This window comes from Phycodurus eques, chromosome 7 (assembly GCF_024500275.1).
Source record: "Phycodurus eques isolate BA_2022a chromosome 7, UOR_Pequ_1.1, whole genome shotgun sequence".
NCBI classification, from domain to species: Eukaryota; Metazoa; Chordata; class Actinopteri; order Syngnathiformes; family Syngnathidae; genus Phycodurus; species Phycodurus eques.
The window spans coordinates 25,495,403-25,508,703 of record NC_084531.1 but is presented as its reverse complement, the minus strand read 5'-3'; the positions used below and the strand labels follow the sequence as shown (position 1 = coordinate 25,508,703).

General features: G+C 41.7%; 1 protein-coding gene across 12 annotated transcripts in view; it reads right to left on the bottom strand.

The window, feature by feature from the left end:
* LOC133404865 (rap1 GTPase-activating protein 2-like) overlaps positions 1-13,301 on the bottom strand; it is a 79,671-nt gene that overhangs the window by 4,789 nt on the left and 61,581 nt on the right. For 7 of the 12 annotated variants that reach the window (XM_061681324.1, XM_061681317.1, XM_061681312.1 and 4 more), the window contains 13 exons: positions 7,813-7,845; positions 7,292-7,324; positions 6,955-7,176; positions 6,729-6,832; positions 6,022-6,100; positions 5,864-5,917; positions 5,168-5,251; positions 4,983-5,083; positions 4,146-4,275; positions 3,902-4,057; positions 3,744-3,815; positions 3,083-3,169; positions 2,839-2,979 (listed from right to left, as the gene is read on the bottom strand). In XM_061681324.1, the coding sequence (XP_061537308.1) occupies positions 2,839-2,979; positions 3,083-3,169; positions 3,744-3,815; positions 3,902-4,057; positions 4,146-4,275; positions 4,983-5,083; positions 5,168-5,251; positions 5,864-5,917; positions 6,022-6,100; positions 6,729-6,832; positions 6,955-7,176; positions 7,292-7,324; positions 7,813-7,845 (1,296 nt within the window). The remainder of the gene's footprint in view (positions 1-2,838; positions 2,980-3,082; positions 3,170-3,743; positions 3,816-3,901; positions 4,058-4,145; positions 4,276-4,982; positions 5,084-5,167; positions 5,252-5,863; positions 5,918-6,021; positions 6,101-6,728; positions 6,833-6,954; positions 7,177-7,291; positions 7,325-7,812; positions 7,846-13,301) is intronic. The other 5 variants (XM_061681313.1, XM_061681318.1, XM_061681323.1 and 2 more) reach the window with 1 other exon arrangement.

Here is a 13,301-nt window from a genome sequence, read left to right as displayed (position 1 = left end):
GCATGGGGTGAAAATCAATGTGTTGTGGGTTGGGGGAAAGACAGTGCTTTAAAGCAATATATTCACATAGATGTGACAAAAGTACTTTTACACTTTCAATAGTTTTTGAGGTTGCACCAAAAAAGAAAAACCGCTAGAGGGAGCAATTCTCCATAGCAAGAATCCCATTGAGAGGAAACGACATAAACGCCTAGGTTTCTTTTCAGTTGTTTCAAAACCATTGAGCAAAGGCAAAAAACAAACACAAAACCCCTGTTAGTATCTGGTGTGGCGACCCATTTGCCTCATACACTGCAACACCTTTATTGCACAGGTGTGCAGTTTTACTTTATTGGAGATCAGGGGGTTCAGCTCTTTAAAAATGGGAGCAAAACAAAAGCATTGCATTTATATTTCTGGGTCAGTGTATTACACTGCTCTGCCTGTCACTACACCTCTGGCATAGATGGGTGGGATAAAAGATTTCCCACAGCACCCCTGGTGATTTGTTAGGCACCTTGGTTGGGAATCCGTGTGTTAAGGCAGTGGTCCCCAACCACCGGTCCGCGGACCGGTACCGGGCTGCAGAGAAAGAATGACCAATTTATATAATTTCTGTTGTATTGCAATTCGCGTGTCAATGTGTTTTATTTTGAAAATTGACCGTATCTTCTCCGCCGCTACAGCTGTGCGTCTCAAATGACACGCCGAGACTGCACAGAACGCTTCCGTTTCTGGTCCCAGCCGGCTCGACAGCTTGTTTCCGGTCCGAGCGGGTTGGCTAACGGCGGCAGAGCTCCAAGAACGAAATAATTTCATAAACTAATTTAGCTCATTACGTTTACTGAAAAGATTTGTTCTTTCGAACGAAACAACACTATATCAGGAGTCCTACTTAAAATAAGGGTTTATCGCAACAGTTAACTCTCACGCACCAAGTCCGCTCTGATACAGATACAGTCGTAGGTTGCTGCTCGAAACAGGCAGAACTACTTTTACAGAGTTAAAAGTCTACTTTCATTGAGGAGCTACGGAACTGCAGTCTGGTCTGGCAGGCTACAATAACTCCGACCCCCACTCCTGCATCGCACCCACAGTGGACGCACCACAAACTGCGAAGGAGGAAGCAGAAGCGAGGCAAGCGTGTGCGTGTGTATGTATATATTATTGATCCATTTTCTGAGCCGCTTATCTTCACTAGGGTCGCGGGAGTGCTGGAGCCTATCCCAGTTAGGGATAGCTGGGATAGGCGGGTACACCCTGAACTGGTTGCCAGCCAATCGCAGGGCACACATAAACAAACCACCATACGCACTCACATTCACACCTACGGGCAATTTAGAGTCTCAAATTCATGCATGTTTTTGGGATGTGGGAGGAAACCGGAGTGCCCGGAGAAAACCCACGCAGGCACGGGGAGAACATGCAAACTCCACACAGGGCCGCGGATTGAACCCCGGTCCTCAGCACTGTGAGGCAGATACTCTAACCGACGATGTGCCACCATATACACACACATATACATATATATGCGGACGCCACCACAGCCGGTCCGTGAGAAAAATCACGACTCCTAACTGGTCCGCGGTGCAAAGGTTGGGGAACACTGTGTTAAGGGATATCATTGATGGTGTTATTTGTAATACTCATGATGCAATTCAGACAATGTTTCATTTCATTTATCGTACAAGTATGATTTATTTTCCATTAATCCATGTTCTATATTTTTTTATTATGAAGGAAACGTGGGCAGCACACTGCGTAGTGGTTTGCCTATCTGCCTCACAGTCCTTATGTTCGAATTTGATTCAGCCTTCCTGTGTGTAGTTTGTACGCTCTCCCTATGCATGTATGAGCTTTCTCCAGCTTCCTCTCTTATTCCAAAAATATGAATGTTGAGTTAATTGAACAGTTGTGCATGGTTGGCTTTCTGCTCTGCAATTGGCTGGCAACCAGTCCATATTGTACCCTAGCTCAAAGTCAGCTCGGATAGGCTCCAGTTTACCCATGACCTTAATGAAGACGAGCGCTATAGAAAATGGATGGAAGACAAATGCATCATGTTCAAAATGTTTATTATGAGGCAATCATCCGCTGCATTGTTGACAGACAATACATGACTACTGCCAGAGCAGCAATGAGTAAAGCGGACACTGGAACCGACTCCAAAAATTGCAGTGTGACTGTCCAGAGTGCCTGTTAAGATCAAGAGTGACGATTATAACACAGATTCATGAATAAATGTACAATGTATGTCATATGCATTGACCCGCCTTTACCCAGTACACAAGACGTGCCGCCTTTGTACCACTGTTCTTGTTCAAATATTGGGTGAACTTGTGGATTCATAGATATCAAAAAGTACAACTAGGATACTTGGAACATCAAACCCTTTGGAACCATACAGCCATTGTAAATAAAATAAGGTATGTAGAAGCAACTCATCTACTCCAAGTCAGCTAGAAACAGAAATTGAGGCCAAACATTCTCACAAAAAAAATTAACAGGGGGGTGTGGCCTTGTCTGATAATTTGGATGGCAGGGACAGAATGTGGTGTATAAAACCTTAGATCTATTACAGCAGTTGTTATCATAGGTCGTTGTGGTCTAATGTTGTGGGAGATCTGGCATATTTCCACATCTTTTGTACCGATTGTTTAAAATAATGACAGTATTGTTGTTGGCCGACTGTGATTTGTTGTTTATGTGACAGTTACTTGGTCAACATCGCACAAACACACAAAAAAAAAAACATCCAGAAATGGGATCCTACAATATGGGGTAAGGTAGGTAATAATACTATAATGGCATCAACATAAAAGTCACAGTGAAAGACGATTACACACTCATCACATTCACCTTGAATGACTCCAGAAGACCGCCATGTCCCCCATTCTCCAGCTTGTCTTCCTCTTCAGTTTGGCTGAGACCCAGAGTGGCCTGGCTTTGTCTGTGAAGCTCATCGTGAAGGTTGTCGAGCAACGCAGCTCGTGTTCGACCCTGGAATAAATTCACATTCATGCACACACCAAACACACTCTAAATACCTGTGCAGCAAGATGGTTTATGACACTGGAATTCGGAGTGTGCCTTCATGTGTCACCTCTAGTTTGGCGAACTTGTCAGATTTGTAGCAGGCGGTTTCCGCATTGATCAGCTTTGTCAACAGGAAGTTTCTGAACTCTGGGCCCTGGAGAGAAAAGACATTGAGGAGAAACGGGACCGGTTCAGTGATGAAGAGGAAACTGTTGCAAAAATAATTCTTATCCGTTTTGTTCACGTGCAACAAAAACTAATCTAAGTCAAGCTACAAAACTGAAGCTTTTGGGTCCTCATTGAAAATGCTGTATATTTAAGAAACAAGTGTACCAGTTTTGTCTAAAGAAGTCCATCTATAAGTAGACAGACCATACCTTGTCCAAGGAGTTTGAAATCTTTACATGCAACCCTTGTACCTCTAACTAAAAGCCAACAGGCATAATTGTTGCTTTATAAGAGCGCTTCTAAGACTTTGGGCTGTTAAACCATTTGATTGTCAAGCTGGTACGCATTTTTTTGACAAATGGCCTTTTGATTAATTTTTCATGTTTTAATAAATCAACTGTTGGGTTATTTATCATTGTGTACTCTATAGACTATGTCAATACTATGGTGCTTTCAGTACTGGGGAGGAAGAATCCTAATTTGTCAAGTTTGGGAAATCCATCTTGAAGACAAACTCATTCAGATGTGCTTTTTGTTTTTGTTAGTATAAACCATCTCACCTTTCTAAAGACAGCTGGGTTCGGGAGTGGGGGCCCAAAGAGAGGTACATCCTCCCTTGCAGTGACAGACACCTGTCAAAATGATTAATAACAGCTTGAGTGGTGGGTCTTGGACGTACCAAATTTGAAATGTTATTCCTTGAGAATTTGGTTTCTACCTTGTAAATTGTGTTCTCCGTACATGCATTTTCAACCTGAACCAGCACATAGGCGTGCAGAAAGTTGGAGGCAATTATGTCAGGAACAAAGGGTGTAGGCTCTTCTTGGAAAACTGCTGCCACAATGTCATTTCCTATGTGCCTTTTCCTCTGAAGCTTAGGGGGCAGAGGATGAAATGTTGGTTCGCAGACAGATTGATGTTTGAAGTTCATGTCTTGAGATTAAGAGGTGAAGGTCAAGTACCTGCTGGACATCACCATCAGTGAAAGGAAGCTTGGTTGATACATGTAACATAATTTCCCTTTGTCTGAAAACTGTGTAGACAGATTCAATCCCTGTCTGTCCATGGGACACATCCAGCCCTCCACGGAATCTGCAACAGCATAGTCAGGCACTTCAATCATGATGACAGAGCATTTTTAAAAATGTTATATGTATGCTGTGTGAATATAGGTATTAGAACAATTAATTTCAATAATTAAACAGGAGTTTGTCGTAATCCCTTTTTGCATAAAATTCTTCATCCTACCAAGACATTTTATACATTTTTATGCCTCTAATTGCAGGAACTGCTAAGGCCCTTTCCTGCTCCAAAATGACTGTCGTAGTCAAATAAAAAAATGGTGAGCCTCTTGTCCAAGGCCAGCTGCTCTTGACCTCACAAATCCTCCTTAATTAACAAAAGAAATTCCCCAAAATACTGCAAAAGCTTGTAGAAAGTCTTCCCAGGAGATGCCGTAATGTTAATTGAAATGTAACTGACCATGCTAGCAACAGTACAATTGTTTATCATAACCATTTAAAAACATGTATGCATGACAATCAAATAGGCACAGGTCTAACTGGCATTAACTTTTTTCCAAGGATATATTTGACTAAGTAGTTTACCCTGATTGCAGACAGGCCAAAATAGCACTTTCGTGGTGATTGCCATTCAAACTGGTTTGCTTCACCGTAATGAACTCCCACGTTCTTTGTGATCATGTTACTCGTTTATGTGATATTTGAGCTTTATAGACACATTTGTCCTTAGTTCCTAGACTATTGTCTCCTGTTCAAGTGCTTTCCATCACATCTCACCCCTTAAAGTCCTGAAGTTCAATGTTGTCCCCCAGGACACTGAGAAACTCCTTGAAAGCTGGAGTCTCTTCATTGTTCCCAAACAACTCTTCCTCAGATGTCTGAGTGGAAGAGGAGTATCAGTGACACAGAGGTGTATAGAAGTGAACGCAAATGAAACTGTGCAATCAAGTACAATCACTCACCTGTCCAAACCTTTGGTAGACTACTCCAAATTTGAAGGTGTTGTTGACCTCATGCTCATCATAAGCTACGATCAACTGCGATCCCTGTGCAACAACAAAAGTGCGACTGAATCCTCACTGTAGAAAACATGTCGTCATCTTCTCCAACATGTCTCAGGGGCATCTTTATTTGGCTATTGTTGCATCAGGCCTGACATACAACAAACTCTCACAGTACCCAACGAGACCAGCACTCTCGTCGCAGCCTCTTGCGCTCCAAGACGCAGATGGTATGTTTCCCTCCCTGAGGCCATGGCCAAAGGAAAGCTCTACACGTGCCTCGCAGAGGAACAAAATCGATCCACAGAGTCCATTTTTAAAAAAAAAATTCTGACCAATAATCCAATTGAATAATGCGCTCATTGAGAATGGCAGATGTTCGCCACAGCTAGGTTTATGAGGGATATAATATGGAAAGGGTCTGCCTCCACTTTTCCCCCTCTACTTGAGCCAGAGGGAGTTGAAAAGCTATTGAAGGAGTTGCATTTAAAAGGGCAGATATACAGGTCGTACTTTAGGGAGGCCTACAATAGCTTTTACGCATTCAAAATATGATCAAGTGTTAGCATCAACACAATTTATAATATATTGACCCAGCTCATCTTATTTCTACGGTTAGCTACATACGGTTAAGGTTGTGATGTGAGACAAACTTACTCGAGGGTAAAGAGCCGGGTTGAACTTCAACCCTGTGGCATCGTCACACAGAAGCTGAAACAACATAATAACATTAAAAGGTAATTTCTGTGGAGACCCCAAATAGATAATACTTGTGTTATGGATTAATAGCATATATTAATGGGTGTGTATCTTACTTTTGCAATCTGAGGTACACTGGGAAGCTGGTTAATGCCCGCTAACGATATCCTATCATGGACTGTTTTGGTCCTTGATCTGCAACAAAAGGACAGAAAGCCTTTTAAAATGAGCCCATCAGGCACTTAAATTTAATAAAACGCAAAGTATATTAGCAAGGGAACTGTAACACTTTTTTTTTTTTTTTTTTTTAGAGCCATTGGCCGATGACTCACCATGTAACAAGTATAAAAGAAAACTAGGCCCAAGAGATGCACACTTAATTGGGAAGCGAAAAATTAAAAAAAAAAAAAAAATTACTGTAAACAGTATAATTGCAATCTCCACTTCATTAACTAAGAAATATCTCTTAATGAAAATAAAGAGTCAAAGCCTTTATAAATATAATGTTCAGTTTTGATTCACACTGTCAGTATGATTGCAGTGGTGTGAAACTCTACTGCATCATGTCGAGAGCTAATATTTCACTCAGAGAAACCAAACAGACAGCTCATTATGTATCAGTACAGTTGTAAACAATTGCAAGCTACAACCACAGTATGAACTCATTAAATATACTGTAGTGTAATAATAATTCATCTAATAGTGTCATTCAAAACTAAGCATGATTATCTTTGTTAAGGCAGCATTTTGTATGGCTCTTGGTGGTGGTCATACAGTGTGTAGTGGCTGGTCAGTGTACATTAAGCCCAATGAACTTCAGTACCTGAGCATGATGCGCAATAATTCTTGCCCTTCAGCCTCTTCATGCTTCAAGGACATGATGAGATTCCCTATGCTGCTGCCAGTGCAATAGTAGTTCATGTGCTCCTAACACAAAGTTACGTTTACAAACACAAATGACACATTTGTTAGTGTTGCATGCTTTAATAACTAGCTGGTCTATATATTGAGATGTGTCCTCAAACTTTGGAGAACGAACACACACACACCTTGCCCAGAAAGTGTTTGCGGTAGGCGTGGGCTGTGCTGTTGCACTCCAGACGGTAGCTGTGTCCTTCACCAGGACTCATGCCCTCTCCTCCGTCATCCTCTTCACAGAAACTGGACTCTGAAGAGGAGGGTGTCCCAGCTGGTGCCTCTACATCCTCGATCCAATAGCCACCAAACTGTGGCAAGATTACCTGGGGATACGGGCCACCTTTCTCCAGGACCTTGGAATGGTGGTAGAAAAACATGAATAAACGTGATCTATCTGATAATTAAAATGATCACGCAATAGTCTACACCGTTTTACATTAGATGCATTAAGTGAATGAGATGACTTACATCTTCTATCCGTGGGTAAGGAATGTAGTCATCCTGTGAAAGACAAGGTACACTTCCATTTCAACATACATTAAGTGATATGCAACACCAACACTGATATAGGAAATGACAGCTCAAACAATGTGTAAAAAAGATCAAACGTCTAATCTTAAACTAAGGTTCAGGCAGTGATGCTAAAACCTGAAACACACAGTCTTCGTGAAACATCAATTAAGGTTTGTCTAGCAGTTTAAAGTTGTTGGACCCCCAAGGTTGTTTGCAAAGTCTGGCACAATTTCAGGGTACGACCTCTAAATACTGCTGAGGCCCATCTGCCAATACTTTTGACTCTGCAGTAGTGAGAGCCAGTGGAGCTCAATAAGCAGTTGGAGTTCCCTCAATTCATGATCAGTTAGATTAGGAGGCAATTGATTTTCTAATGTGAAAGCCTTGCGAGGTGACAAAAGAGAGGACAAAGACAGGAAGGAGGAACATCAAAACACAAATTGAGGAGTGTGAGTGCATCTGCTGACTGGTCACACCTTCCACTTTTTGGTCTCTTCAACTCTAGGGACCTGAATCCGTTTGCAGCATGAGGATGGAAAAGCACATGGGTCAGAGGTTAATTTGTAATGATGCCACCATTCAGTCTTGAATGGCTTTATTCTTAAGTCGGTTTGTAACCGAAAATTCATAAGAAAATTCTGTGTTACATTCAGGAAGAGTTTTTAGACTGGATACACAATGCAGGTCTGCACACAACTATATAAGTGTCAACACCAGGCAGTGACAACACAAAAGTAAACTAATACATTAAACTTTACCTTATGTATTAATCGTGCGATTAAACACCTGAATTGCACTACTTGAGAGCAAAAAAAATAAAATGCAAACTGGAATTGTGTCACATGAACGGTGCAGTGTAAATCCAGCCTTAGATTACTGTTCACACCACCATTCCGTTAAATTGGAAACATCTGCTGGCTGATACTAATCACCACCTCTTTTACTGCATCCACAACATTTTCTTATTAGCGAAGAAACAAACACCTTAGTTGCACACCTCTCTGAGTGAGGACACAGTCGAAAATAATTATTGCCTTTTAACTTAAAATATTAAAGCATAAGGACATTGATATTCTTATTTGAATTATTCTCACTATTATTTTTCTAACTCCCCCCCACAACAACTTACCCTTTTATGGGACCAGACAGTAGAGCTGCGGTGAATGTCAAACAAACTGCTCATAATTAAAATAAGTCCAAATTCATTCCATTTTTACACAAACACTGTTTACAGCCTATGTTAAATGCAATGATATTCATGAACAGGTTTCTGTACAAAACTATTTTTCTCTTTGAGATTTGTACATATTTCCTTGCTGACTGGCGCACTCTCTTCTGATTGTTGGTTCCCTTCAGTTTGTGCAGTTGTTTGGGGACAAAAATGGGTGCTAACCTCTACTAATCAGAACCAGCTGGTTGACGTTTGTAATTCACAAAGACATGGGTGTGAACAATTCAATTTAATAACTTTTCATGAAGCTAACATGGACCACATTCCTGGTAACAGACAAGTCTTGATAGACTTTGGTGAAGCACTACAATGCGGTCACAATCCTAATTTTCTATTCTATACAAGGAGACCCCCTGTTTGTTCAGACCTTCTTTATTTAGTCAGATGAAAACAGAGTGAGTCATACATGCTAATGTTCTTTTCTCCACACGCAAGCACACATGCAGGTAATACAGACAGTCATCCTCTCACTCTCAAATCAGGAACCAGCCATAATCAATGTTCCTTTCAGCATTTGACAATTGATTCCACGTTGTTGGGACACTGCAGCACAAAGGCAGCTCAACCTTTCAATCAAGTATGTGTGTGTGCGTGTGTGCACGTGTATACACAATGTGCATTTTATTTGGGTTTTAACTAAAAAAAAAAAAAATAAATCAGCTTTTAAGAAGACAAAGTGGTGCCTTGAGATACGAGTTTACTTTGTTGTTGTTATCTCTTTTCCCATTGAAATGAATGGAAATGCCATTAGGTGGCAATGGTTAACACTTCTGCCTCACAGTTCTGAGGTCCGGGGTTCAAATCCGGCCTCCCTGTTTGGAGTTTGCATGTTCTCCGTGTGCCTGGTGGGTTGTCTTCGGGTACTCCGGTTTCCTCACACATTCCAGAAACATGCGCGGTAGGTTGATTCAAGACTCGAAATTGTCCGTAGGTGTAAATGTGAGTGTGAATGGTCGTTTGTCGATATGTGCCCTTTGATTGGCTGGTGACCAGTTCACGGTGTACCGCGCCTCTTGTCATCTGTCAATGTCATCAATCTGTTCGAGCCTTCCCCCCAAAAATGTTGTAATGAGTATTGAGAATAAATAACACTCCATTATATTGTAAAAACATAAAGTAAATACATAAATAGAATGTAAAAATATATTTTTGTCACACTGCATCAATTGAAAGCTGCTCTGTCTGATGTGCCCATCGTGGGCACCTGGGGGCAGTATAAGACAGACAGAGACGGAGATAATGCTCATTAAGGCATTACTTTGGATCCCACTTGAGTTGAAGCCAATCATATTGCAGCAGGGCGTGTCCTGTCTCGAACTTAAGTGGGATTCATAATAACGCTTCATTGAGTTGTCTGAACTCCTCTTGCAGCTCATCAGGACAGCCGTAATATTAGTAGTTCTACGCAGAGGATAAAAAATATGACTGAGTACTGCTATATTGTCTGTGTACATGCTGTTGCATGTGTAATGTGTAATTCTCTTTGTTTGACGATAAACTTCATCTTGGCTTGGAAATAAAACAGATTGAAGCCTGTTTTCGATGAAATGTTCACTATTTGCCAAACTGCTGCTTACTGTAAAAAGCGTTAAGTTCATTGCCACCATGTATCTCAAGCATGCGCTTGTCAGTCAAAGCAAAAAAATCGAAACACTCGTATCTCAAGGCTCTATTGGCCTGATATGCCCTCTTGTTTAAAAAGTCAGAGAGGTCTTTGTAAATACAGAGTTTATGATACGGCTCTTATATTGAGTCTCATTAACTTGTGCTACATTTTGGGCCGAGTAAGTGTATATAGAATACATTATCATACATAGTACATGAACATTTTGTCTTGATGAGTACAAAGTGAGTTCTGAAACCAGACCAGTCACTACCCACCATTGCCACCAAGATTATACATAAATGTACACGCTTGCGTGTCAATAATGGTGTGTATGTGTCTGTCTGTGTGTATATTGATGTCGCAGCTGTTAGTCACAGGGGTGCCATTGCCCACAATAGAAAACTGATCACAAAGGCGCTTTTAAGAGGATTCAATTTTCTTTCTCAGACAGAGACAAAGAAGTGGAGGGAGGAAGAAGTGGAAAGTGGGGAGATAAATAAGGAAAAAAAATAAATGAGGTCCAAAAACGTGACCTTCATCAGTGCCATCTTTATAAAGCATCAAAGGAGATACACAGTTCTCAATGCTGAGTTTTGGTGGTAGAGAGCAGATCGATGCAAGCCAAGGTTCAGAGAAAATGGATGAGGGCCACAATTTTTGGTGTGTAACAGACTATTTGATCATTCGGCTATATTGATTGGCTGTCATTCTCCAATTCCATCCATTCATCCATTTTCTTCACTGATTCTCCTCACTAGGGTCGTGGGCTGCCGGAGCCTATCCCAGCTATCTTCATGCGGGAGGCGGGGTATGGTATAATTTTATGGCTGCAATATGTTCCAAAAAAGCTGGGACAGGTGGCAAAAAAGACTGAGAAAGTTGAGGAATGCTCATCAAACACCTGTTTGGAACATCCCACAGGTGAACAGGCTAATTGGGAACAGGTAGGTGTCATGATTGGGTATAAAAGGAGCTTCCCTGAATTGCTCAGTCATTCACAAGCAAAGATGGGGCGAGGTTCACCTCTTTGTGAACAAGTGCGTGAGAAAATAGTCGAACAGTTTAAGGACAATGTTCCTCAACGTACAATTGCAAGGAATTTAGGGATTTCATCATCTACGGTCCATAATATCAACAAAGGTTCAGAGAGAATCTGGAGAAATCACTGCATGTAAGCGGCAAGGCCGAACACCAACATTAAATGCCCGTGACCTTCGATCCCTCAGGGGGCACTGCATCGAAAACCGACATCAATGTGTAAAGGATATCACCACATGGGCTCAGGAACACTTCAGAAAACCAATGTCAGTAAATACAGTTCGGCGCTACATCCGTAAGTGCAACTTGAAACTCTACAATGCAAAGCAAAAGCCATTTATCAAAAACACCCAGGAACGCCGCCGCCTTCTCTGGGCCCGAGCTCATCTAAGAAGGACTGATGCAAAGTGGAAAAGTGTTCTGTGGTCCGACGAGTCCACATTTCAAATTGTTTGGGGAAATTGTGGATGTCGCGTCCTCCGGGCCAAAGAGGAAAAGAACCATCCGGACTGTTATGGACGTAAAGTTCAAAAGCCAGCATCTGTGATGGTCCATACCATCACAGATGCTGGAGATGGCAGCCCCATGGCTGTTTTAGTGACAATGGCATGGGTAACTTACACATCTGTGAAGGCACCATTAATCCTGAAAGGTACATGCAGGTTTTGGAGAAACATATGCTCTTTTTCATGGACACCCCTGCTTGTTTTAGCAAGACCATGGCAAACCACATTCTGCACGTGTTACAACAGAGTGGCTTCGTAGTAAAAGAGTGCAGGTACTCGACTGGCCTTCCTGCAGTCCAGACCTGTCTCCCATTTAAAATGTGTTGCGCATTATGATGCATAAAATATGACAACGGAGACCCTGGACTGTTGAACAGCTGAAACTGTACATCAAGCAAGAATGGGAAAGAATTACACCTACAAAGCTTCAACAATTAGTGTCCTCAGTTCCCAAATGTTTATTGAATGTTGTTAAAAGAAAAGGTGATGTACACAAAATGCTAGTCCTATATATTAAATACAGGGAGGAAAATTATATCAACCATAAAACTGTATTTGGTGGCATCATCCAACTGACAGCTTGCACTGCTCAGGATATTGGGCAGGCAATAACTCAGTTTTACTCCAAACATGGAGTGGACATACAGAGAATGGTGATGTTGACCTCCGATGGTGCCTCAGTAATGCGAGGAAAACACAACGGAGTTGCGGCTTTGTTAAAGCGCCGAATACCACACCTAACTGAACAACATTGTGTGGCTCATAGCGAGGACTTGGGCATTGATGATGCCTGGAAAAATTTACCTTTGATGCGAGATGTGGAAACTCTTTTTAGAACTGTGTATTCCACTTTCTCTCGGTCCACTGTGAAGAGGGGCAAAATGGAGGACCTAGCAAAGATTCTTCTCAGTTTTACTCTTCTTCTCAGAAGATACACTGTCATTCAGGCCTCTGAACGAAGTGCGATGGCTGTCACGGTACCAAGCTGTCAATGCTGTTCTGAGGAACTACACTGTGCTTCAAGAATTCTGCAAAAGAGAATTCACCGATGACAGAGATCCAGTGGAAAAGTACTGCTACAAAAAGCTGAGTGATTCAAAGTTCAAGGTTACTGTTACTGCTCAGGGAGATGTTTTGGGTGAGCTGGCACAACTCTGCCTCACTTTACAAAGACGCAAACCTGACTGTGATGGAAGGACACTCCTTTGCTAGAGCAAAGATTGAGAAGTTGCGTTCCCAATACTTGAGGGAGAAGAATGTACAGTGGAGTGACCGTGTCAAAGAGGCAATGGGGACCTCATCAGCTGATTGTCTAAATACTGGTGAGATTACTCTTTTCATTACTAAGCTCTGTGATCACATGGATGCTCGTTTTCCAGAGGATGAATTAAAGGAGTGGTCTGCATTTGACATTGAAGCATTGAGCTCAAACATCAGTTTTGACTATGGATCAGCAGACATTGCCACACTGGCAAAGAAGTATGAGGCCATTCTCCACCACAGTGTATGGAGGCCATTAACAGTCAATATGCTGAATTCAAGTACATAATGAAGCAAAAACATAAACAGGGGTCAATCAGCACA